Source organism: Miniopterus schreibersii, assembly GCF_964146895.1.
Source record: "Miniopterus schreibersii genome assembly, chromosome: 10".
NCBI classification, from domain to species: domain Eukaryota; kingdom Metazoa; phylum Chordata; class Mammalia; order Chiroptera; family Miniopteridae; genus Miniopterus; species Miniopterus schreibersii.
This window is the reverse complement of record NC_138110.1, coordinates 58,518,412-58,544,063: the sequence shown is the minus strand read 5'-3', so window position 1 is coordinate 58,544,063 and position 25,652 is coordinate 58,518,412. Positions and strand designations below refer to the sequence as shown.

General features: G+C 49.0%; 1 protein-coding gene and 1 long non-coding RNA gene across 6 annotated transcripts; one reads left to right on the top strand and one right to left on the bottom strand.

Annotated features, from left to right (window-relative positions):
• Nucleotides 1–1,573: 1,573 nt before the first annotated feature.
• On the top strand, nucleotides 1,574–18,447 carry TGIF2 (TGFB induced factor homeobox 2). 5 transcript variants are annotated; one of them, XM_081149524.1, is made up of 3 exons: nucleotides 1,574–1,779; nucleotides 6,255–6,463; nucleotides 15,746–18,447. In XM_081149524.1, the coding sequence occupies exons 2-3, from the start codon at nucleotides 6,272–6,274 to the stop codon at nucleotides 16,265–16,267; spliced, it is 714 nt and encodes a 237-aa protein (XP_081005650.1). In that variant the 5' UTR covers nucleotides 1,574–1,779; nucleotides 6,255–6,271; the 3' UTR covers nucleotides 16,268–18,447. The 5 variants fall into 5 exon arrangements, with proteins under 5 accessions (XP_081005650.1, XP_081005648.1, XP_081005652.1 ...); XM_081149522.1 differs by having other exon boundaries at nucleotides 1,607–1,871; XM_081149526.1 differs by lacking the exon at nucleotides 1,574–1,779 and adding an exon at nucleotides 2,067–2,155.
• Nucleotides 18,448–18,937: 490 nt separating this feature from the next.
• Nucleotides 18,938–25,448, bottom strand: LOC308562977. The gene is made up of 3 exons (XR_013999710.1): nucleotides 24,903–25,448; nucleotides 24,317–24,407; nucleotides 18,938–20,657 (listed from the first exon to the last, which is right to left on the bottom strand). It is a non-coding gene; the product is annotated as an uncharacterized lncRNA (long non-coding RNA).
• Between the last annotated feature and the right edge of the window lie 204 nt (nucleotides 25,449–25,652).

The window sequence follows — 25,652 nt, the reverse complement described above, 5'->3', positions numbered from 1 at the left end:
TTTGTGGGGAATGTCTCTGGGTTCAAGCCCAGGTCCCCAGTGGCTTCCCCAAAATGGACAGTCTGGCTATCATACACAATCCTGGCGCCTGTAAGTGCTGGGTAGAGTCACATCTCCAGGGTCACCTGGGTGCGCCAGTTTTCCCTTCTAGGCCCTCCTCCTGAAGGTCTCTGCCTCACACATGCTCTGTGATCCTAGTGACCAGGACCCAGTGGTTTTATCTGTCTTACCTAAGACTCCCCAAGCCTCTCTTTTTTTTCTCTCAGAAGGCTGTGGACCAAGCACCACTTCTCCAAGAAATTGTTTGGAGCCTCCACTCTGGGCCTTAGTTCCCCGACATCTGTGAAATGGAGAACCCTGGGTAATGGCACTGACATTTTGGGTGCTGCTGTGAGGAGAGTAGTATGGCCATCTAGGTTTCAAGCATTTGCAGGGAAGTGTGGGTTCCATGGGAAGTCCAGGTGCATCTTAGCCACTTAATCAGCATTCAGATCAGCTTAGGGCCTGTTTGGAGAAAATTCGATTTTGGTTCTGAGTTCTCTGTTGCTAAAGTGCAATTAAGACCAAAAGCCATTTTAAGGCTCCTGATTTCCAAGCTCAAGGGTCCTAGATGTTGGGTCCAGATGAGGAACCAGAGGCCCAGAAAAGGCCTTGACCAGCTTTAGGCTGACTGCACGGGGTGGGCCGGGGGCAAGAGCTTCCTCTCACCCCAAGGTCCTAGGACGGTTGGTCAACAGGTGTTTTACAGTAAGTGGTACAGAGAGCAAAAAGCAGGGAAGAGAGTGCTGGCAGGCAGAGCTGGGGAAGACCAAGGGAAACGTCCTGGAGTTGGGTGTAGTGGGCAGATGGAAAAGAAACCAGCCAGGAGCGCTGGGGGCTCCTAGACGGGTGGTCTGCCTCCTTCGAGGGCCTGCCTCAATGGGGTAAAGGCGCCGGCTCCGCGGTCGGACCCACCTGGGCTGAATGACACTGGTGGACTGTGTAACAAGAAGCAAGAGCCTCTCTGCCGCTCAGGGGCAAACCAGGGGCTGGTGTAACAGCACCTACCCCAGCAGCCGGGGGAGACGGGACGCCACGCCTGAAGCGTCCCGCAGCGCCTCCTCCAGAGCCGGCCGTGGGGACCTCGCGCCAGACCCTGCGGCTGCCCGCTGAGCGCTGGTGCGGGAGCCTTCTACCGGCTCCCCGGCCCCTGCGGGCAGAACGGGCGTCGCACTCAGAGCCCCGTCCTCACCCGCGAGGGCTAAAGCCGCGGACTGACCGGGCCTCAGTTTCCTCTTGGTGCAAAGCGGACACGCACACCGCCGGCGGGAGGTCCTGGTGGAGGGAGCGAACTTACAAACGTCGGAATTTACATTCCCTCTCCTCCAAGCAACGGCCCCCTCCCCGAGCGTGAAGCACCCTGTGGGCGCCCCGGAAACGCTCTCCGAAAGGAGGTGCGGGCCACTTCCTGCCCCCAGGCCCACGCTCGAGCCAGGGTCCCGGCACCCCCCCACGGAGGCCATGTGGCATTCCTGCGGGCGGGGTGGGCGCAGGAAGACCGTGCCCTCCCGGCCCCGCCCCCTGCGGGCGCAGTGGGCGGGGCAAAGCCCCTCGCGGCCGCCGGCACGCCCCGCGGGGGTGGGCGTAGCTCGGCGCGCTCCGCACAAAGTTTGTTTTCTCCTCCGGGCGGGTGGGGGAGGGCGAGGAGGGCGAGGGGGAGGCGGGGAGGAGGGGATCTGACGTCAGGCCGCGAGGTGCTTTCCAGCCGCGAGCTGTCAGGCCGAGTGTCAGGCCCGGCAGGTACGCGCGCGCTCCTCTGGCGCCCCCCGCCCCTAGCCAGGACGTCGCGGACCGAGCCCGAGGCCGCGTGGACTGAAAAGCCGCTCGGGAAAGTCAGTGCGGGGCGCAAGAGCGGAGGAGATTAGGGGCGGGGGGCGCGCGGACAACTTGGAAAGTTTATTTTTCTGGGCCGAGCGGGGGAGGGGGCGTCGTCCGGGCGCGTGCGATTGTGGGTGTGTGAGCTCGGGGGTGTTTGTGAGTCCAGACCGCAGAGTGCTGGCGGGGGCCGGTAGGGGGTGCCCCACCTCCCGGGAGAAAACTCGTTCGGGGGCCTTTTGGGGGACCCAGCTCCCTGGGATCCCACCATGGCAGACGGGCCTCCCCTGGCCCGGCCGGGGTGAGCGCGCGGGGGTGGGTTTGTTTGGTTTCAAAAGTGCACGTTGCTAACCGCCGGCAGCCCCCCCGCCGCGCTGCGGCCAAGCGGGCCAGGGGGCCACCGAGAGTGACAGCTGCGGGTGGGGGCAGCGGGAAGGGCCCGGAGCTGGGAGGGCCGGGGAGCCCGCGCGAGTTCCCCTTTCCTTTGGAACAAAGGAAAGTCTGTCTCTGAGGCATCTGTCACTCCCAGGCGGGCCAAGGAAGCGGGGCTCGGGGGGCCGGCGACCCGAAGAAAGTTTGTGCGCGCCGAGACCCTCGGGCAGGCCCAGCGTGAGCCGAGCCTCCAGCGGGGGAAGCGCTCCGTCTCCGGGGTAGGGGGCGGCCAACATGGAGTCCGGGCGCCGGGCTGGGGGGGGCGGTGCGGAGGTGGGAGCCCAGCCCCCTCCCCTCCCCTCCCCCTCCGGGCCGAGTTCGGAGCACAAAGCAGAGCGCGCAGGCTCGGCCAGCCCCGCGCCCCGAAGAGTCAGCCAGCGCCGAGCCGCGGGGGAAGGGGGTGGGAACCAAACTTTTTTCCTGCCCCGGGACAGACACGTGAGTTTTCTTTCTTCCAGAGCCCCCGCCCCACCGGATTGCGGGCCCGCGGGTGAGCTGGAGCGCCCCTTCTGAAGCGGGGTGGGGGTCTCAGGGGTGCAGGCGCCCCCAGCGCAGGCCGGTTCCCCACCACCCCGGGAGCCATGTGCTCTGACTCGGTCTGGGCCGCGGGGGAGGCTGCGCGCTTTGTGTGAACTGCTGGGAATGCAGCTCGAGTGCGCGGCCCAGGGGAGTGTCCGGCGGGCTGGGGACTTGTCAGAAAGTTCGTGTGGGAGTGACTGCAGGTCCGGCTCCTGGAGTGTGTAGTGGGGTGCAGCGGGCGTGGTGTTGTGAGTTTGCTGCCTCAGGCCGGTTAGGGTAAGGACTGTTGGCTGGTGTGCTGACGTCTAGAGCTTTCCCAGTCTGAAAGATCGTGGGTGGGCGGGGCGGGGCAGTTGGAGTTCGTGGGTGGGCTTATATCCAGGAGTTGGGCTGGTTGTGTGGGTACCAGTTGATCGAGCTGGAAGTGGGATTTACTTGTAAACTGCGTGTGTGCTGTATTTGTCGGTGAAATGCATGGGGGTTCCAGGAGCTGAGACGACTTGGTGCTGTTAGAGAGTTGTCTGGTGTGAGCGTGGGGTGTCCATGTGGAATACCTCACCGGGTTGTAAGTGGGCTGAGGTGCAGGACATCATGGTGGAGAGGTCTGTGCAGGCTTGAGGGGTCGTCTCCATAGGCCAACCCTGGAACCTTGCAGTTGAAACTTGGCCAAGGTGGAATTTGTACAGATAACCTTGAGTAAACCCACAGCCTGCCAGGGCTGCATCCCTGAGCCCAGATCCCAACTGCCCTGGCCAGCCAAACTTCAGACACCTGACCTCAGAAAGCAGTCCGACTGTTGGTGCTCTCTGAGGACTGGCACCTCTAATCAGTGCCTGTCTCACCTCCTGGTGGCCTGGCTGGGCGGGGAGACCCTTCCCTCGAAAGCCTGGCCTAGCCAGCCCAGTTATCTGGGCTCTGGCCCAAGTTGAGGAAACAAAACCTGGGAAATGCCAGAGCCTGTTGGCCCAGCCTGCTGGGGAACTGTTAAAAGGCTGAGGAGGGGAGGAGTCTTGAGATTCTGGCATCAGCTTGGCCTAGAACTTTTGGTTTTAAAATGTAAATCTCTTTTGCGTGTGTGAACAAGAAGTTAGTTAGGCTGAGCAACTGAGTTAGGTTGTGTTTAGGGAAACACCTCTTTCATTTTGAAGTAGGGGCTGAAGCCCAGAGAAGGGAGGAAGGACGTTTGCCCAAGGTGACATAGCCCGGTTGGAGCTACCGGAGCCCCTGCCTTGCTCATTTGTCAGGGCTTTTTTGGAGTTGATTCTGGGACCAGGCCAGGAGCTAGGTCACAAAGGAGAATGTCTGAGAGACAACCTGTAGGGATGTCTCAACACTCTGCAGGGCACACAGTAGGTGCACAGTACATGTTAATTTCATGGATTGCTGTAGGACCATGGTGACTGATAGTTTCCTGACTCCTCACTGGGTCTTGGGAGACCTGGGAGGCAAGATTGTATGGAGTAAGGGTGGGGGAGAAAACTACCTTGGTCCAAACCTCTATATTATATATACGATATCCTAGATGTGAGTATTGTGTGTTTTTCCCCAAAGCAGTTTTATTGAGATATAATTCACATACCATAGAACTTAACAATTTAAAGTGAACAAAACAAGTGGTTTTTAGTATAGTTGAAATTTAAAGAACATGGGTTTGGACTGTGCAGGTCCACTTAAGTGTGGAATTTTTTCAATAAATACCTGGCCCTGGCCAGGTAGCTCATCTGTTATACCGAAGGGTTTTGGGTTCGATTCCTGGTCAGGTCTGATCCCAGCTCGGGTGAGTACAGGAGGCAACCAATCAATGTTTCCCTCTCTCCTGCCACCTCCCTTCCTCCTTCCCTCCTTCTCTAAAAATCAATAAAAACATATTCTTGGGTAAGGATTAACAAAGTAAATAAAAAAATACCTGTACTGTTTTCATCTGTGGTTTGAAGTCCATGGATACATTGATCTATGCCATTTTTTTAGAGGACTTGAGCATCTGCTGATTTGGGTATCAACCAATCCCCTGTAAATACCAAGGAACAACTAAGTTTTGGGGGAGTCAAAAGTTATTCAGTTTTTCAAGTGTGCGGAGCTTGGCATACCTAACCCCCCCACACTGTTCAAGGGTGAACTGTATATTAACAACTATGCAACCATCACCATCAATTTTAGAACATATTTATCACCTCAGAAAAACTTCCATACCCTTTATCACCTGTCCCCTTCCAGCTATTCTGGACATTTCATTAAAGTGGAATTATATAATGTGTTCCTTGTAATGTGTTTTTTTCATTTAGCATAATATGTTATTAAAAATGTGTCTTTATTGACTTCAGAGAGAAGAAGGGAGAGGAAAGAGAGAAATAGAAACATCAGTCATGAGAGAGTCATTGATCAGCTGCCTCCTGCATGTCCCCCACTGGGGACTGAGCCGGCAAAGTGGGCACGTGCCCTGACTGGGAATCGAACCTCGATCTCCTTGATCGTAGATCGATGCTCAACCACTGAGCCATGCGGGCTGGGCAAGCATATTTTCAAGGTTCATCTGCGTTGCAGCATGGATCAGGACTTTTTATGGCTAAATAATATTGCACTGTATGGATGGGATAGACCTCATTTTATTGATAGACACTTGGGTTATTTCCACCGTTTGCTTTTTAAAATGTTTTTATTTATTGATTTGAGAGAGAGGAAGGGAGACAGATCAACATCAATTGACTCCTTTATGTGCTCTAATGAATCAAACCCACAACCTTGGCGTATCAGGTAGACTGTCTAACCAACTGAGCTACCTACCCGGCCAGAGCTACACCTCTTGCTATTATGAATAATGTTGCTATAAACATTTGTGTACAAGCTTTTGTGTGGACATAAGTTTTCATTTCTCTTGGGTAGATTACCTACGAGTGAAATTATTGGATCACATGGTAACTATTTAAAAGCTCTAGTATCTTGGGTGGCTTTCTTAATTTCTCTGGTCCTTGGTTTGCTCATCTATAAAATGATAATAGTAGTGTCCCCCTTACAAGGGTTTTGTTAGGATTTAATGAGATAATAAATGCAAAGTGTTCTATACAGAGCATGGAAAAGAGACCTCAGTGGTAACTAATTATTTCTAGTCTGGTACTTCTTATTAATGAACTGCCATTTACAGGGAACACTTTGTAAAGTACATGGTTGTCTAACCACTATGCTATACACCTGAAACTAATACAAAATAGTATTGAATGTAAAGTAACTGAACATTTTTTTCATTTAGTTCATTAGTCATCTCCTGAAATAGAGGCATCTTAGACTCATCCCTTCTAGCTTACCTAGGCTAGGGTATGGCCTGAGACTTTGAGTTGCAATTTCCCCATAGTTCTGTGTTTTGGGCTCTAATAATGGTGTGTTTAGAGACTAGAAAACGGGTGAGAGGCAGTGCATGGTAATAATGTCCCCATCCCCTTTGTCACTTGTTCCAGCTTAGCCCCTAGACATCATGTCAGACAGTGATCTGGGTGAGGAGGAAGGCCTCCTCTCCCTGGCAGGCAAGAGGAAGCGCAGAGGGAACCTGCCCAAGGAGTCGGTGAAGATCCTCCGCGACTGGCTGTACCTGCACCGCTACAACGCCTACCCCTCTGAGCAGGAGAAGCTGAGCCTCTCTGGACAGACCAACCTGTCTGTGCTGCAGGTAAGGAGGGGCAGCAGGAGACCTGGGTTCTAGTCCTATCCCAGCCCTGTCCCTGACTCACTGTGTGGCCTTAGGATGGTCACTTCCCTCTGGGCCTCAGTTTCTTTTCGGCCAGATGAGAACACCCAGTCCCCCTGCCTCAAGGGAGGACAGTGGCATGAGGTCACTGCAGCTAGATTTCAGGTTTTTGAGAGTCCTGAAGAGGCAAGGAATTGTTACTTCTGTCGAGGCGTCTCATTCACATTGGAGATTGGGGGAAGGTGAGAATGCACTGAGTGTCTGGAGTTCGGCCCCAGCCCCAGAGTGATGCTTGGATGGTGACTTGGTTGCAGGGGACAGCTGATGATCTGCAGTGTGGTTAAAATTGGGTTAGAATAATGGTCAAGGAAAGGGCAGAAGTCAGATTCTGGGTTCAAAACCCAGTTCTGCCACATAGAAGCTGCGGACCACATCTTAATTTCCCCATCTATAAAGTGCGGATCCCAGTCCTCTCCTTCCTGACTGAACTGTTGTGAGGAACAGATTCAGAACTGGATGTGAGTGTGCTTTGAGTAGAGTACATTCAGGAGATTGTTATCCACTTTTTGTCAAAGTGCAAGATATTATCTCCTTTGAATTGCCTCAGTTGCTGACATACAGGTATTTTGTTGTTTTCTTGGTGCTGAGGCAGGACACCCTGGTCTTCCTTGCCTCCAGTTTGCCTCTCACCTACCTGAGACATACAGAGCAGGGCTTCAGCCTAGCAAAGGCCTACCCCCTGCCTCCCTTTCCACCTCTGTCCTTTCCTAGCCATTTCTCCAATCCATGATATGGTTTCTCCCTCCTTCCTTTACTCCATTGTGAACCTCCCAGGTCTTCCTAGCTCCTGTCCCTCCTCCTCGAAGTCTCATGGTGAGTATTTGGTCCTCAGAACTCCTGTCACCTGACTTACCTGCCGGGCAGTGCTTAACTGGAGTCTGCCTGTAAGAAAGGCTCTAGTTTACAGACTCTGATTCAGATCCTGTCTTTTCCACAAGAGGAAGCCTGCACTTTGGCTGTGTCACTGCCTCCTCGCTGAGCCTCAGGTTTCCTCTTCTGAAAAAGGGAGGTGACCGTAGAACTTTGGCAATGTGTAAGGAGGAGGGACTTGAAGAGAGCATCAAGGCTCACTGTGAGCTGTCAGCACAGAGTGGGTGCTTCTACTCTCCTATTCCTCCTGATCTCTCCTAGGTCACAGGTCTTGGACTGACCCCAGGTGTCTAGCAGTGCGTAGCATCTCACAGTGTACTGCGAAGCACTCCACTATGCCCAGCTCTATGCTGAGCAGAGTTGGGGTCCCAGAGAGGAACCAGACTCATTCCTACCCTCAAGGAGGATGCAGTCGGGGATGGAGTAGCAGGAAAGACTTCGCCACTGTTTGCAAGAAGTGATCACTGCTGGGGACAGAAGGCAGCAGAGAGCCAGGGCAGGGCTTCAGAGCTGCTCTGGAGCCTGAGAGCCAGTATTTCTTAGACAGCCTAGCCTCTTTGTTGGTCTTCCTGCCTTCAGCCTTGTTCCTTCAGTCCATTCTCTTGAACACAAAAGTATAAACATGATTGTGTCACATAATCCACAGACCCTATTGACTTCCAGATAGAGTCCACACTCCTTAGGTACTCAGCAATCTCATCTCCGTTCTCTCTGCCCCTGGAGCCCTCTGGGCCTCCAGGCCGCCTCCCTTGGTTTCTTCCTGATCGTTCTGAACCTGGCTCACTCCATTTAAGCATGTTCTTTTGAAAGCATCTCTTGATTCTTCAGGCCTAGGTTCAAGGCCACTGCTATATATCCCACTGTGCCTCATACCTGTGCTGTCAAACCACTGGTCCCACTGTATTGAAATTGCTTTTTGTCAGGGACACTGTTTCTCAAACCTGAGTAATGGACCATCTCCTTTTTTCATTTTTTAAATATCTTTATTGATTTCAGAGAAAGGAAGGGAGAGGGAGAGAGAGATAGAAACATCAATAATGCGAGAGTTGTCATTGATCGGCTGCCTCCTGCACGCCCCCGACTGGGGATCGAGCAACCCAAGCATGTGCTCTGACAGGGAATCGAACCACGATCTCCTGGATCCTAGGCTGATGCTCAACCGCTGAGCCACACCCAGCCGGGCTGTACCATCTCCTTTTAAAGAAAATATTTTTATTATCACATCATTTAAGTGTGTACAAACTGAAAACTAGGTAAAAATGTCTTGCTTTTGTTCTTATACTCAACTATAAAATAAACAGTTTTCCAAAGTAAGTGAATGTAAAACCAGTGAGATTCCATCTAACTGCATTACTGTAAAATGGGTGGTGGTGTGCTGACTGGGCTGTGGTGTGGAGTATGATAGAGGCACTGACCAGTTAAGCAAGTTTGGGTTTCCACAGGCCACGGTGCTCCTGCTTATAATCACAACAGAAACAAAGCCACAGTGTTCTTGTGGGGAACTAGTGGACCCCTAGGGCGGCATATCCCCAGATCCCACTTAGAGAAATGTATGTCTGGGACAAGGATTAGCTGGAGACTTCTGACAAAGGCCTTGCTGGATCCCTGGTCCCTGGTGGGAGGGGTTCCAGTGGCCACCCTGCAGTAGAGTCATGCCAAGAGTTAAAAAGCAGTGGGGACCACCTGGCACTCCTTGATGGAAACTCTACTATGAATCCCCAGCGTACACCTCTCCTTGGAGGTCTCACAGGCCCCTCAAGTTTTCTATCTTGGTCCAAACATTGGCACCCCTCTACTTAAAATTAAAACCCTTCAGTGGTTCCTGCCAACCTAATGACAACATCACCTGTCCCTATCTGCATAGCCAGCTTCATCCCTGGCACCCCTCCATGTTCCTGCCATACTGATAGACACCCCAGACCATTTGCTTCTTCCACCCAACCAGGGAGACTCCTGTGCCTTCCCACAGCGCTCTGACTGACTGGGTCAGCATTTGGACCCTTGACTGTAATTGCTTTTTAGAACACACTAAACTCCAGGGGCTGGTCTCATTTATCACTATATCCCAAGTGTTTAGCTCAGTGCCTTGTATCTGGTAGGTGCTCTGGAAATAATTGTTGAAGTACAGAAAGTGAAGATAAAAGTGTTGGAAATGTCAACCGGCAGGACCTCAGAAGTAAGGAAAGGTGGCTCATCCATCTGGAAAAATGGGCTTAAGTCCCTGGAGGCAACTCATTTTCCCGTACTTAATTTTTAAGATTTCATTGTTTATTAAAAACATTTGCAAATACTGTATCCACAAAAGAGGATATTTTAATGAACCCCTGGTACCAATCACTTGGCTTCAACAGGCATCAACATTTTGCCAAGGCCTGTTTTCTTCTTTCCCCGGGGACATCTCTTTTGATTGTCTCTTTAACCGCCCAGGAGCTATCTTATTAGCAAGTCAATGAGTCATTTAACTAACTGGTTTGCTGGTACTTGCCCAGGGCTAGGCAAGTGAGACGGTAAGAACCACCACGAAAGTCATTTATGAAGGATTTTTCACAGGTCCCTGTCACCCACCTCAGTCCACTTTATTGCTGTGGTTTTTGACTGGTCTAAGGGCTGTGTTGAGGGGGGAGGTAAGCGTGGTAGGGAGGTTCAGGCCCCATTCCTTCACTCTGTAAGGCCCAGTGCTGTGTGCTGGAAACTCAGAGGTAGAACTGGAACTTCCCAGACCTCAGCTAGCCTCAGGGGAGGGAGGAGAGGAGGGAAGACTTTATTTAAAAGACTAAGAGTTGCATGCAATTAATTTCCAATGTGTGTGCTTTGGAAAGGCTTCTCTCAGGGAGCAGCAGGTGAATGGAGTCCTCACAGACTTGAAGGAATGGGAGGTGGGGTCAGCAGTCCCTCTGGTATGGGAAACCAAACAGGCAAGAAAGGAGCCTGCTGCCCTGGCCAGTTTTGCTCAGTGGTTAGAGCGTCGACCCGCAGACTAAAGGGTCCTGGGTTCAATTCCGGCCAAGGGCATGTACCTCAGTTGCAGGCTTGATCCCCATCCCTGGTTGGGGTGCATGCAGAGGCAACCAATTAATGTGTTTCTCTCACATCGATCTTTCTCTCTTCCATGCTCTCTGGAAAGCAATGAAAAAAATATCCTCAGGTGAGGATTTTAAAAAAAGAAACAGAAAGGAGCCTACTGTAGAGGTGGCAAGGCGTGGCCTGGCCTGACTCTTGGCAACCGCTTATCCTTTGACGCTACTCTCCTTACTCTGGTGCCAAAGCTAGCTGCCTCTCGATTCTTCCTACCAGCAACCTCTTGTCTCCCCACCTCATGGCCTTTCATCTGTATGTATATTTTTTTGAGCTTCAGCCCACAAGGACAAGTTAAACCAGTGGGTTAAACCATTGGTTCCTATGCCCCAGCGGCAGAACTCTGGGGAACTTAAAAACACATATTCCTGACTTCCCCTCCCTCCCCCACCAGATCTATAAAACAGATGAGAAGTAGCTATTTCTTTCCTTTTCTTCTATATAGAGAGAGAAACACTGATTTGTTGTTCCACTTAGGCATTCATTGGTTGATTCTTGTATTAGGACAGTGCTCTAACCAACCTAGCTACACGGCCAGGGCCAAAATACCTATTTCTTAAAATCATCCTCAAGGTGATTCTAATACAGCCAGCCTGCCTTTAAGAGCACTCAGATGTGGTAGTCACAACACAAATGGAGATACTGTGAAATTTGGGAAAGGTCTCTCCATGCCTTCACTTCCCTCCCCTCTTTCACAGCTGAAAAGACATTAAGATTAAAGCACTGTGTTGCCTTGTCAAATGCCCTGCTCTGATCCTCATGACCTTCACCCGCTTCCTGGTGCCCCTCCCACTCCCATTTGCCACAGTGATTCCTCCCATGTCCTTCATCTCAGCCACTGATAAAAAATGAAAAAACACTGACAGGGCAATAGCCTTTCAGACAGGGCCTGTTTTATGGTCAGACAGGCTTTCAGGCACCCAGTCTGTGTTTTGCCGTATCAATCACAGAATTCACCTTGGCATTCTCCCTACCACCTCCCCAAGGACCTAGAGTGGGAATGAGTCACATGCTCTTTTCCTGGCTTAGGCATGAGTTGGGCAGCTGGAAGGGGCTACAGAAAATCCCGATAGCCTGTTATCACAGCTGGCATTGGCGGTGCACTCAGGCCTCCTGCGCTTACCCGGTCCCCCCTCAGCTGTGTATTTCTATCGGATGAGAAGACAAAACAGACAGTAGCCTGCCAAGTTTTCTGCAGACCATGGGGAGTGTTGGGGGGGGGTGGGGTGTCTTTTCTGCTGTTCTCAGAATTATAAGCCAAAATGGGAGCTGCAGCTTGGGGCTAGATGCCCACACAGCTTCGAGAACATGCCCAGGTTCCCATCCTCAGGACTGCTTTCTCAACAAAGACACTTCGTCCCTACCTCCCTTGACCCAGGTCACTCATCTGTTTCCCCTGCATATAGGGGTAGGTGGAGAGGTACAGTGCTCTTCTGAAGCACTGGTAACTGAGGAGGCAGTTGTAGACAGAGGGATGGAAGCAGCTGAAAAGGAGAAAAGGCCTTAGGCTGATTCTCTCCAGTTCTTTCACCTGCCTGGAAACAGGCTGTCTGGACCAGATCCGTTTGCACTTGTGACCTTGAGCAAGTTACTGAACCTCTGATCAGGGTCTTTTTCTTTTAGGGTTCCAATAAAATGGAGATCCTCACAGAACCTGTCTCAGGCTGCTGAAGGTTAAATGAGTCATTAGACGGGAAATGTTCAGAACAACACTGATATTTTTTGGTTTAACAAGTGTTTGCTTTTAGAATGATGATAATGGTTACTCAGCCCCCTGCTCTGTTCCTCTGTTTGGTAAGACACTGTAAAGCAGAGTAAGAAAAGCAGTAGGGGCCTTGAAGCCAGGAGACCTGGGTTTGAATCCCAGCTTTGTTCTCAGAGTCTGTGTGACTTTGGGCAAGTTCTTTCATCTCTTTGAATTCCAGTTTCTCCTTTGGTACTTTGTGACACTGCTCACACCCTTCCAGGGATAAGTGAGAACACCAGGGGCAGGGTCCTTCCAGGTTGGACTGGAGAAGGGAAAGAAAGAAGGCTCTGGTTCTGCCATGCCCAGGAGCTTTCCCATTCTGACAGAGCCAGGGGCCTAGTACTATCCTTGTATTCCCTGTGGAATGGATGCAGCTGTAGCCTGCTGGGCAGAGACCCATGCCAATTTCAGGCACCAGCTCCTGTCATAGGTGGCTAGCCCTTCAGCTGGGTAGACAGACAAGAGTCCATAGGAAGGTGGTGCCCAAGGGCTTGCCTGGGTGTCGGCCAAGAAAGGTGATAGGCAGAGGTAGAATTGATACAGGACCCCTGAGGAGAGCTGGGCCTTTGATCCATTCAGCAAACGTTAGAGGAATGTTTTGAACAACATGGCACATTGCTGCCGCCCACACAGTTCCCAGCACCCCGGCACACAGAAGGGGCAGGAGAGGGGGTTCCCATCTTTTCTTCCTCCTGGTGCATGCTCTGTAAGTATCTGTGGATAAATTGAGAGAGGACACAGGACTAAGAGAAGGACCTAGAGTGGCATTTAGGTCAAGCCACTGTTTAGGCCTTTTTAGTCTTTTACTGAGGCGTTCTGGCCTAGTGGGATCAGCCCTGCCTGCTTCTGTCAGTTTCTTAAACCATACCCTTTCCTGCCTCAGGACCCTGACATTTGCTGTTCCCTCTGTTTAGAACATTCTTCCCTCAGCTTTCTATACGGCTGGCTTATCCTTCAGGTCGCAGCCTTCCCAGACCCCTTATCTACGGAAGTCTCTTATCTTTATATGCTACCCTTTTTTTCATGTCCGTTTCCTCCCTGGTACCTATTGGTGCCTATTCACTGTATTTGTTCATTGCCAGTCTCCACAACCAGATGGACTAGAAGTGCCACAGGGCAGAGTGCATGTCCGTTTAATTCACAGAGGGATCACCAGCACCAAGAACTATGCACATAGTAAGTGCTCAATAAGTATTGTTTGAGTGAGCACGAAGCCTTGAAAAGGAGAGCAATAGGAAAGTGAGAAGTTCTAACCTGTTTTGATGAACAAAAGATGCTGGGCTCTGAGGCTCTGTGACAGCCTGAGAGAGATTCAGACAGGAGGGGCTCCTGCTCCTCCAGATTCAAAGGCCAAACCGACAGAAGCTTGGGGATCCCTGGCCAGAGGTGGACTTCTGCCTGACTTCTCCAGGCTGAACTTTACGAATGTTCAACAGTAAAATGGGAATTGATCATAGTCAGAGCTGATGTAACTATGAAAAGAAAATTGTGTAGATGTTCAGGGCTCAGTAAATGGCAGCTATCGGTAAACTCACAGCGAAAGCTCCCAGAAAGGTGCCCATACCTGTGTATACCTACCAGGCCACACCCACCATGCCCAGCCTTAATATCCACAGTTTCTAACGTTTCTTCTCACCTACTACTTCTGAGATAGCAAGAATGGTATTAGGCAGCTTTTCCCCTTTGGTGGCCCCTCCAGTGGAGGGCAAGAGGGACAAGGACTTGAAAAAAATGGTAGGGGGCTGTATTTGCCTGCTTAAAGGAAGGGTTAATGTTTTTAAAACAGATTTGTTTTTATGACCTTACACCAGCCATGCAGCTAAGAAACTGTTTCCTAGTCTCATACATACCTTTAAAAATAATGCTCAGGTGAGCTCTTGTAGGATCCGTCTTGCCACATTTCCAAGCCATTAGGAATAAATGAGAGAAAAGAGGGTATGAGTGGTCTTTTTTAGATGGTCAAGGATGCCACATTTAGGTGCCTGCTGCTCTCCTGTGTGCAGAAACTATTCACACTTTTCCTGAACAGCTGTCTACCCTCACGGTGTCATTCATCCGTATATGAAAAGAAACTGCCAGGCCCTATACCAGCTGTAGGCGAACAGAGAGGTGTTTTGAATCCATTTCCTCTCCTCTGGCCCTATTGCTGATACCGTAGATCAGCCAAGACTTGGAGGAGTAGCCAGCCATTCTCAGGTGGAAAAGAGGACACTTCAGAAAGAAGAAATGTCATGTGCAAAAGGCATCATGGAGCTATTTAAAAAACCCCCCAAAACACAGAGTCTGATGAAGGGCTGGTGAGCAATTTCATGCTGAAGACTAATACAAGGGCTGGAAATAGAGGCCATGACTGATGGGAGGGTTTAACACCAGGCTCGGGTGTCTAGACTTGACCCTGTAGGCAGTAGGAGACAAATGGCAGTTTTCTAGAACAGGAGTAACAGTCATTGCATTTTAGAAAGAGAAGTGACAACCTGCGGAGAGGCTGGGTGGGAGAGCCATGAAGCTGTTAAAAAGAATCCAGGCAGATGTGGTCAGGGTGCTAGATGTGTCCTGGCTTTGCAGCATAACACTTAACAGTGAGAAATTTCATGCCTCATGCATAGGTCTAAAAAGATGGATCTAAACCGTGAATTAGATGGGAATATGGGGTAAAGGTTAAATGGTAGCTTTCTGAGCAGCGTGTTTGAAAAAAGACTTAAGGTTGTTGGCTGAACACACATTCAAATGGAGCCACTGATCCAGTTGAAACAGTAATTTTCTCCTATATGACAGTCCCTGGTGTCTTTATGGCCTGCAGCAAGACTCTGCTCTAGAAATTTAGGAGTGAATCACCTTGGCACCATTCCCTCTCTCCTTCTACACCCATGTTCAACTGGGCACCAGGTCCTTTCGTTTCCAATTTCCCAAATAGATCAAACAGTTGTCAACTTGACACCTCCTGTAATGTAACCTTTCTACCTGCTTCCACTGTTTTCCACGTAGCAAGTTGCTCCTTTGCTTAAAACCCTCCTACACTTCCCATCACCCTTAGAATAAAGAGCTAAACCCCCATCATAGAGGCAACTTCTAGTTACCACTCTGAGCTCCAGCCATGTAGACGTGCCTTCTCGGAGTTCCTCATCGGCACTCTGCTTCCACCTCCTACAGGGCCTTTTCAGAGGCTGATGCCCCTAAATCGAAAGTTCCTCTCCCCACCTCCCACCTAAACTACTACTCATCCTTCAGATCTCAATTTAGGAGCCATTTCCTTAGAGAATACCACCCTGAGTCCACAAAGATTAGATTGGCCTTTCCATTATTGTCTCCCAACAGCACGCCATTGTACCTTGCCTTCATTGGCGGAGTCACTGTTGCAATTTTATATTTATTTGTATGATTTCTTCTTTAGCCTCTCTGAGGACTAGGATTGTGTGTATGTTGTTTGCTGCTGTATTTTGGGGCTTAACATAGGTGCTTCATAGCTGGTTTTGATTTAGTGAACTGATCGCAGTCTCTTCCCCTCATTCCAGATATGTAACTGGTTCATCAACGCTCGGCGGCGGCTTCTCCCAGACATGCTTCGGAAGGATGGCCAAGACCCCAACCAGTATACCATATCCCGCCGCGGGGGCAAGGCCTCAGATGTGGCCCTCCCCCGTGGCAGCAGCCCCTCGGTGCTGGCTGTGTCTGTACCGGCCCCCACCAATGTGCTCTCCTTGTCTGTGTGCTCCATGCCGCTCCACTCAGGCCAGGGGGAAAAGCCAGCAGCCCCCTTCCCACAAGGGGAGGTGGAGCCCCCCAAACCCCTGGTGACCCCTGGTAACACACTCACCCTGCTGACCAGGGCTGAAACCGGAAGCCCCACTGGTGGACTCTTCAACACACCACCACCCACTCCCCCAGAGCAGGACAAGGAGGACTTCAGCAGCTTCCAGCTGCTGGTGGAGGTGGCGCTGCAGAGGGCTGCTGAGATGGAGCTTCAGAAGCAGCAGGACCCGTCGCTACCATTACTGCACACTCCCATCCCCTTGGTCTCTGAAAACCCCAAGTAGGCATCTGCCAACAGGGTGCTCGAACCTCGAGCCAGCTGTCCTGGGTTTCTGTTTTGGTTCCCTTTCATACAGAGGGTTTTCTTTGGATCACTGCCAAACATCAGGATCATCTCCTCTGTCCAGGGTCTTCAGCAGGAAGACGCTAGCTGGTGTCACTGCACTGTGATGGGGACCTCTCCTCTGCTGACTGCCGTTTCTCCAGGCCTCTTCAGGTGATGAGACCAAGAGAGCGGAAACAGGCATGGTGCTGCTGCTACTTCTCCAGAGAATCTGCAGGACACCTTTGTTCCAGCCTGCTTTCCTGGGCTGGACACAGGAAACCTGCCAAGTTCAGACCTATGCTGGGTCCTAGTTGCCCCTGAGCCAGACACTTTATTAAGCAAAGTGTGGACATTCCAAGTTCATAAGTGTGAACAAAACAAAAGAGGAACCCAGTAGATACAACAGAACCGACTCCAGTTGAATGTTCAGGTTTTTGCTAACCTTGGTGTTCATTTCTCCCTTTTTGCTGTGGTTTGTGTTCATGGGGGCAGCCCAGGTGTGGGGATCAGAGTGCATTGCATGATGACCTGGGAAAGAGCCACCCGCAACAGGTGATTATTTTGCAAGGAAGGAGTATTTTTGTTTGGGGGACCAGCTAAATCTCTGCAGAATTCCAAATAGTTGTTTTATTGTTGGTTTGGTTTACCAAAAAAGGAGGAAAAATACTTTTACAGGCTCTGGCTTTTCCGTATCAGGCACAGGAGGCTGATAAAGCCAAAGCCGACGAGCGGGTCCAACAGGGAATCTGACCAAACCTCCTAGGCGCGGGGCAGAGAAGGGTGATTAAACCGGAGAGGTGTTTTTTTTCTATTTTTGTTTTTACTGTGCTTTTGGGGGGGTGGGAGAAATAAGCTAGACTGAAGCAGTAGGGTCTTTGTTTTTTCTCATTAATGTTTTCCCCTTCTTTATCCGTGAAAGTTTTGCCCGGAGGCCTGAGTTTTGGATTCCTTTAGGAACTTGGATTAGTGGGGCCAGAATGTCAAAAGCTCCATCTACTGGCAGCTTTTCCCACTATGGGGGCAGGAAACTATTTCTGGAGGAAGCAGGGAATATAGTGCCCCCAGCTGCCTGAGGAACTGTCTTCAGAGGAGGCTGGGATGGGAATTATGCACCCTGTTCACCGGGACTGTCTTTGTGTTGCACCTTTCCTTAAATTGGAGTTGCAGAGGCCCCTGCCCTGAACTTCACTGCGAAACAGGTCACAATTGGTCTTGTTCTCCTCCCTCCCCATTTTTTATTTTGCTATTTCATTGCTGACAGCGTTCAACAGCAGTATACCCCATCTTTATATATCCTAAGAAACACTAATTCTAGGTTATTATTAGCCAAAATGTTTTTGTTCTGAATGACATTGTTACTGGGCCAAAAGACAGGTCAGGAGCCCCAGCCTGTAGTTTCCTGAAGTTGCCAGGTCAGGCACAAGGGGGAGAGTTACTGGGTGTTGACTGACTTGGTTAGGTCTGGCCAGGAGAAAAGGCAGAAACAGGTGTTCTGTCCTTTCTGGGATGATCCCTGAAGACTGCAGGGAGGTACCCTCACTTCCGAGTGGCTCGGCACACCTATTGCTGTGGGAGTGGGGATTGGTATTTACGAAGAAGGAGCTTTATCTGAGTGGGCAGGTTTCCTAAAGCTCTATCTTTTGCCTCCTCCCTCCTCCTGTGCCCTCTCCTTGCATGCCCTGGGAGGGTGGGAAGGGGATCAGGGATCCTCACCCTCCTGAGGCCCAGCTAGGGAAGAATGAACGTGAACATGGCAGCTTCAAGATTAGTTGAAGCTGCTGTTTGCCCGGCCTCTTCCACCCCACCCATGTCTGTGAGCCCAGGTCTGGTGTGACTGTTGCAAGACACTTGTAGCAGGGGACTCTGGAAGTGTATTGGGCTGGGGTGGGACTTTTCCTTCCAACAATGCACTGAGCAATGGAGGTGGTGAGTGGTGCGGGAGCCATGCTGCTGAATTCTAGTTGGCATTCCCCCCTCCCCCTTGTGCAAGATAGGGAGGCTGGGGGTGGGGCAGCCTCTGCTTAGTTTGGTTGTGAGGTAAACCTGGAGGAGAAGCACAATTATCCCATTGAAATAATTGAGCAGAAAACTACTGTAAATAAGTTTCATTTTTGTCAAATAAAGTTGTTTTGGGTTTTGTTTTGTTTTTGTTTTTCAAGCAGAAACAGATTGACCCACTGTGACCCTGGGCCCAGCCTGGAGATGGAGCAACTGCTGAGTTCTTGCTCTGCATTACCTTTCACCCTCCCTCTCGTAGCCACCTGAAGCGTACACTCTGCAGCCTGACTTCCTTGGCCTCAACCCTGTTCCATGTCCCATTCATCAGTGTGCAGGGAGCACATGCATCCCCAGCTGGACCAGTCTTCCTGGGATCAGAAGTGAGCTTTGGGTTTGCTAAGTAGTGAGGGCACTGAGGGAGCTGGCAGCTTTTCCCTCTCCCTCTCCCAGTGAGAAAAGAGCATGGCTGCAGTATGAAGCCAGCACAAAAGCAGAGGTGAGGTGGATGCTGCAGTCCTATCTGAAACCAGTACCACCTCTGGACTTCCCCATTACGTAAGCTGGTAAACTCCCCTTTAAAAAAAAAATATATATATATATATATTGATTTCAGAGAGGAAAGGGGAGGGAGAGAGAGAGAAACATCAATGATGAGAGTGTCATTGATCGACTGCCTCCTGCACGCCCCTGCTGGGGATTGAGCCTGCAACCAGGGCATGTGCCCTGACCAGGAATCAAACCCCAACCACCTGGATCCTAGGTGGACGCTCAACCGCTGAGCCATGCTCGGCCGGGCAAATTCCCCTTTCTAAAAAAGCTAGCCGGGGGTTGCATTTATGTCAGAGCAATAATGACTATACATAGTGATTGCAGCCCAAACAGTACAAAATCTGCAACAGTAGTTAACAGTCTTGCTATGTGCATGGGGCTGCACTGTTCATTCTCTCTCAATTTCTACACAAGAAGCGAGATGCCCTTCTCATAGGTAAAGAAACAGGACTTGTTATTTGCTGATTCTAAGTGGAGCTAAGAGATGAATTCAGGTGTTTGAAGGTCACCTTGAGGTCTACCCAGACTTATTTGAACTAGTGATGGGCAGTTCACAGCCTACTGGCATCCAGCTGTCTAACATGGTTGGGGCTAAGCACTGAAAGTTTCTTCTACTGAACCAAATTGGCTTCTTCCTAATTTCTCCCTATTACACCTGGATGAAGGGTATCAAATCTCCCACAGGTCATGCTCCTTTAGGAATTTGGAGACAACTTCCCTGCTCAAGTTCCCAAGATGAAAGAGCCCCAATTTAGCCATTCATTGGCCCAAGGTCCTGATTTTCCCACTCCACTCTGTCAGTACCCCTCAAACTGGACACTTGTTCCTGGGGCTTGGCAGAATAGGAACATGATGGAAGGGCTCTTCAAAGTAAATTTCATACTCGTTTTACATCTGGGAGACAATATTCCCACAAAGGGGGAAGTGATTTGAGTGGTTCAACTGCCTCAGGAGACATGGCCTAGAAGTTCAAAGAACTGAAACCAAAAGTGTCTTCTGGATTGAGCTTCAAATTGATGAGCTCTGGCCAGTTTTTGGAGGAACAAAATGTATGTAAAACATTTAGCAAAGCTGACACCTACTAAGGGCTCAAAGTGCTAGTAAAACATTTACTGTAGGCCAAAAGAAAAGAGAACCAGGATACAAACTCAAACCTCTCTACCTCACAACAGGTGCTCTTTCCATGGCTTACGGTTTTCCTTCCAGAACTGATTTCTGTGATTCCATCTGTGTCTGTCTGGGTAGGTAACCTTACCTCTCAGAGCACACCTTCCTCTCCAAACACTACTACCAGCAGCTGGCAGTAGTGTCAAGGCATTCGGCTGGGAAGACATACAGGCACACCTCATTTCATTGCACTTGGCTTTATTGAGCTTCACAGATGCTGTGTTTATTACAAATTGAAGGCAAGACCCTCCACTAGCAAAAAGATTACAACTCATTTTGATGTAGTGGTCTGGAACAAGATCTCAGGGCTATGTCTGCACTCACCCCTGAGGCTGAGATCATGTGTTTGAGTGGTGCTAGAAAGCCCCAAACTGAAAAGTATAAATTTGTCCTAACTTCAAATCTGTCTCTCACTTCCAAATCTGACTACGTCAAGTTCTTTTCCATATTAGATCACCCAGGATGTTTATTTTAACCAGATGGATGCACTGGGATTCAGCCAGATTCCTTACTTCCTAAGAAGGAAAACCTGGGGTGAAAGCAAAAAGGGAACAAGGTGCAGTTCCACAGATGACCTTCGAGGCAAGGGCTCTCCACCATAGCTCCCCCGTTTGACTTTTTCTGCCCCTAGAAAGCTAAGAGAGGAACACAGATCATGTTTTGATGCCTGTTGAACCTCTAACTTGCTGTGTGACCTTGGGCTGGAGTGCAGAATCTGAGGACCCTTCCATATATGACTTTCTGTGACACCCTCCTCTCCTCCCATGTAAACACAAATTTAATGAATCTCAGAGTTAAGGTCAGAGCTTCATGATATAATACAATGTAACATATAAAGAATTAACTCTTTATGATCTCTGTAGATATGATCATAGATATAGAAAACCCTAAAGAATCCACAAACACACACAAACTGTTAAACTGATAAATGGATTCAGCAAAGTTGCAGGATACAAAATCAGCTATACAATAACAATAAACAGTCCAAAATAGAAATTAAAAAATAATTTTATTTAAAATATTAGCCCAGCCGGTGTGGCTCAGTGGACTGAGTGTCGTCCCATGCACCAAGAGGTCACTGGCTTGACTCCTGGTCAGGGCACATGCCAGGGTTCCTGGTTTGATCCCCAGTAGGGGGCGTGCAGGAGGGAGCCATCTGATGTTTCTTATCAATGTTTCTATCGCTCCCTCTCCCTTTCTCTCTCAAAAAATCAATAAATACATATTTTTAAAAATAAAAATTAAAAACAAAATAGCACCAAAAAGAAAAAAATAAGAATTAACCAAGGAAGTGAAAGTCATATATACTGAAAACTACAAAACATCACTGAGCAACACTGAAGAAGATACAAATAAATGTAAAAACATCTTGTGTGCACAGACTGGACGACTGGATGTTGCTAAGATGTCAGTACCACCCAAAGCGATCTATTGGTTCATTGCAATCGCTGTCAAAATCCCTGTGACTTTTTTTTTGCAGAAATAAAAAAAACTCATCCTAAAATTCTTACAGAATCTTAAGGGACCCCCCACAAAACCAAAACAATCTGAAAAAGGAGAACAAAGTTATAGGACTCACACTTCCTGATTTCAAAACATACTACAAAGCTATGTTAATCAAAACTGTGAGGAACTGGTGTAAGGACAGATACACCAATGGAATAGAACAGACAGCCCTGAAATGAACCCTCACACATATGGTCAAATTGAAACAGCACACGAATCACCTGAACCGCTTAAAATTGGTTCTGCTCCCTTAAAGCAGATCCATGATTAATACAATCCTTGAGTTACTTTACAGAGAGTGCACTGCACACTGTCCTCCAGCTGCACCCAGAACCAAAGGACTGGACATGACAGGAACTTGAACACTGGAATCTTACCGTAAGTGGTCAAGTTCCAAGATCCTAATTAGAACTTGTTCCTAACCCCTTAAAAACCTTCCCTGAACGCTGGATCAGAGAGACTGATTTGAGCCTTGTCTCCGGTCTCCTTGTCTGCCTGCCTGTTATAAAAATAGTCAAGGGGATGTAAAGTACGGCATAGGGAATATAGTCAATAATATTGTAATAACTATGTATGATGCCAGAGGGGTACTAGACTTATCAGGATAATCACTTCATAAGGAATATAAATGTCTAATCAATATGTTGTACACTTGAAAAGAATATAATATTGTATGTCAACTATAACTGAAAAATAAATTTAAAAAACTCAAAATGGATCAAAGACCTAAATATAAGAGCTAAAACTATAAAACTCTGAGAAGAAAACAGAGGAAAAGCTTGATGACATTGGATATGGCAATGATTTCTTATACATGACACCAAAGGCATAGGCAACAATAAAAAATTACACAAAATGGACTTCATCAAAATTAAAAGCTTTGGTGTATAAAAAGACACTATCAACAGAGTAAAAAGGGAATCCACAGAATGAGAGAAAATATTTGCAAATTACATATATGATAAGGGATTAATACCCAGAATATACACAGAACTGCTAAAACTCAACAAAAAACACACACCAAACGACCAGACTCAAAAGTGGGCAAAAGTGTGGAACAGACATTTCTCCAGATATACAAATGGGTAACAAGCACATGAAAAGCTGCTCAACATCACTAGTCAGTAATGAAATGAAAATCAAAACCACAATGAGATACCACTTCACAGCGCTTATTTTAAAAATAAAAACAAGTGTTGGCAAGAATGTGGAGAAACTGGAACTCTTGTGCACCGTTGATAGGAATTTTTTTTTTTAATATTTACTAGTTTGCCTTTTTTAAAAAAATATATCTTTATTGATTTCAGAGAGAGGAAGGAAGAGGGAGAGAGAGAGACAGAAACATCAGCGATGAGAGTGTCACTGATCAGCTGCCTCCTGCACGCCTTCCACTGGGGATGGAGCCCGCAACCTGGGCATGTGCCCTGACCAGGGATGGAACATGGGTCTCCTGGATCATAAGTCAATGCTCAACCACTGAACCATGCCCAGCAGGGTTGTTAGTGGGAATTTAAATGGTACAGCTGCTATAGAAAACAGTACCTCATAAGTACCTCATAAAAGTGGGTTCACACAGTATTTGCCCTCTTCTGAAAAAATTAAAAATTAAACTGTCATATGATACAGCAATTCAACTCTGGGTTGAATTAAAAGCAGGGACATGACAGATATTTGTACACCAGTGTACATAGACACATTATTCACAGTAGCAAAAAGGTGGAAGTAGCCCAAGTGTCACTCAGTAGATGAATGGATAAGCAAAAGGTGGTATATACATACAATGGACATTTAACAAAATTTAACAAAGTTGTTACTCAGCCTTAAAAAGGAAATTCTGACACATGGTATGACATGAATGAACATTGAAGATGTTATGCTAAGTGAAAGAAGCCATTCAGAAGAGGGCAAATACTGTGTGAACCCACTCTTATGAGGTACTTAGTCAAATTCAGAGACAGCAAGTAGAATGGTCATTGCTGGGGGCTGGGGCTGGGGAAAATGGGGAGTTAATGAATGGTTCTGAAAATGGATGGTAGTGATGGCTGCAAAATACAATGAATATACTTCACTGTGCATTTTAAGTGTATTTAAGTGAATATACTTAAAATTGGTAAATTTTGTTATATTTTACAGCAACTTAAAGATTTTTTTAACATTAAAAAAAAATTAACTCCATTTTATTCCAATTTTCTCCATCTTCAGTGCCCCACTAAATCTCACTTGAAGAACTTTCAGTCTTTAGTCTCCCATTCTGGTCCAGTCCTCCAAATAGGAGCCAGAGTGATCTGCCTTAAGATGCAAACATGGCCCTGGCCAGTTTGACTCAGTGGTTAGAGTGTCAGCGGGAGGACTGAAGAGTCCCGGGTTCGATTCAGGCCAAGGGCAAGCACCCCAGTTGCAGGCTTGATCCCTGGCCCTGGCTGGGGCCTGTTAAGGAGGCAACCAATTGATGTGTCTCTGTCACATCAATGTCTCTCTCTCTCTCCCTTTGACTCTCTGAAAATCAATAGAAAAAATACCCTCAGGTGAGGATTAAAGAAACAGGTGCAAACCTGAAAAGTGAATTCCTTTCCGTGATTTCCTCCTCCCCCTTTGGATAAAAACAAATTCCTCGGCATGACCCTCTTTTCTTCATTTGTGGCTTTATCCCTTACCATTAACCCCCATGGTTTTATCTTCTGAAATGCTCTCTTCCCTTCCCCTTCTCAACTACTTTTCTTTCAGAGCTGTCTTCCTTAACTCCCCATTACAAACCTTTACCATCAAACCCAGCCGACTGAACACTTACCGTTTTTGTCTTTGGCCATGGGCAGGACGGTCTCCCAACATTCTCTGATAGAGTGTTCAGTTGTCTCCGGTGCTGCATGCCACCAGGGAGCCTGTAAAAGAAGTTTTCTACTGTTGGTACACTTCCCAGCTGGAGTTGGCTGGTTGGGCTTCACCACAGTTTGCATATGGGAGGGAACGGGTTCAGAAAAGGGGCAGAACCAAAAAGAACAAGACCCAGGGGAAAGTAAGGACGAAAGGTGTACACCCATGTCAGCTATATGGCCCTCCCACCCGCTCCAGACTGAGTAATGTCTATTGCCCTATGTAGCACCTTTGGGGTCCAGCCCCACTCGACCTACTCAAACAGGACCTTGGGGCTCGACTGTGGTGGAAAACACCAGCTACAGAATTCTGAAAAGGCTCTCTAGGAGATCCTGCTGCTCACCTCGGGCGGAGAACTACAGTGAATGCGCACAGGTACGCAAAGGCTCCGACCTTATTGTTATTAAGACCTAAAGCTTAAGGCTTAAAGTACAAATTTTGGATCAAACCCAGGTTTGACTGATTGATTCAATCAATCAGCTGAGTGATTCCGGGCAACTTACTCCGCTCCATAAACCCCCGCACAGAAGCGCCGCGCCCCGGCCGCGCTCACTACGAGCGCAGGTCGCGCGCGGCCCGCGGGGCTCGCGGAGACGCTCGTTACAGGCCCCGCCCCCAGGGTTTCGGCTGGAGTCGGAGAATTCACATCTCCCGTCGAGACTCCAGGTGAGGCGGCTGCTGCCGGTGCGGAAACCCGCTTTGTGAGCCACTGACCCAGCACAGGCTGAGGACACCACAGATACTCTGACACCTAATAAAGTATATTCTCCGCTTCAACTCCGCGAGGAGTCCTCGGCTGGTTCCGACTTGCTGTAGAAAATCATTTCTCCTCTGCAGGTCTCAGGACTCGCTGCCAAAAGAGGGTGCTGGGTGGGATGAGACATTGAATTAGTACAGAAGAGAGTCAACATCCTGAAGGAGGCCCTACGGGACTTGCAGAGTTAGGGGAGAAAGCGAGCATGGACAGTCTGGGGCTCCTGGGGCGCAAAGCCTGGGCCAGAAAGGACGCCTCCGGAAAGGCAGGGTAGTGTTCTGCCCCGCTGCCCAAAGGGACGAGCTGTGGCGAGCGGCGCGGCGCTCAGGGCCAACCTCCGCTTTCGCTTCAGACGCCGTTCAGTCTCCACAGCGCCGCCTCGCGCTCGTATCGTCCTCGCCCCCAAGATTGTCCCTTCCCTCTCACCTACCTCGCGCTTGGCCGAAGCTTGTCGTCACTTCCGTCATGCGTAGAGCGCTTGCGCTAAGACCACGGGCAC

Excerpts from the sequence above, each read along its gene's own strand:
- TGIF2 (XM_081149524.1), top strand. The coding sequence starts at position 6,272 with ATGTCAGACAGTGATCTGGGTGAGGAGGAAGGCCTCCTCTCCCTGGCA. Across the intron at positions 6,464-15,745 it reads CCAACCTGTCTGTGCTGCAG|ATATGTAACTGGTTCATCAA; the intron begins GTAAGGAGGGGC and ends CCCTCATTCCAG.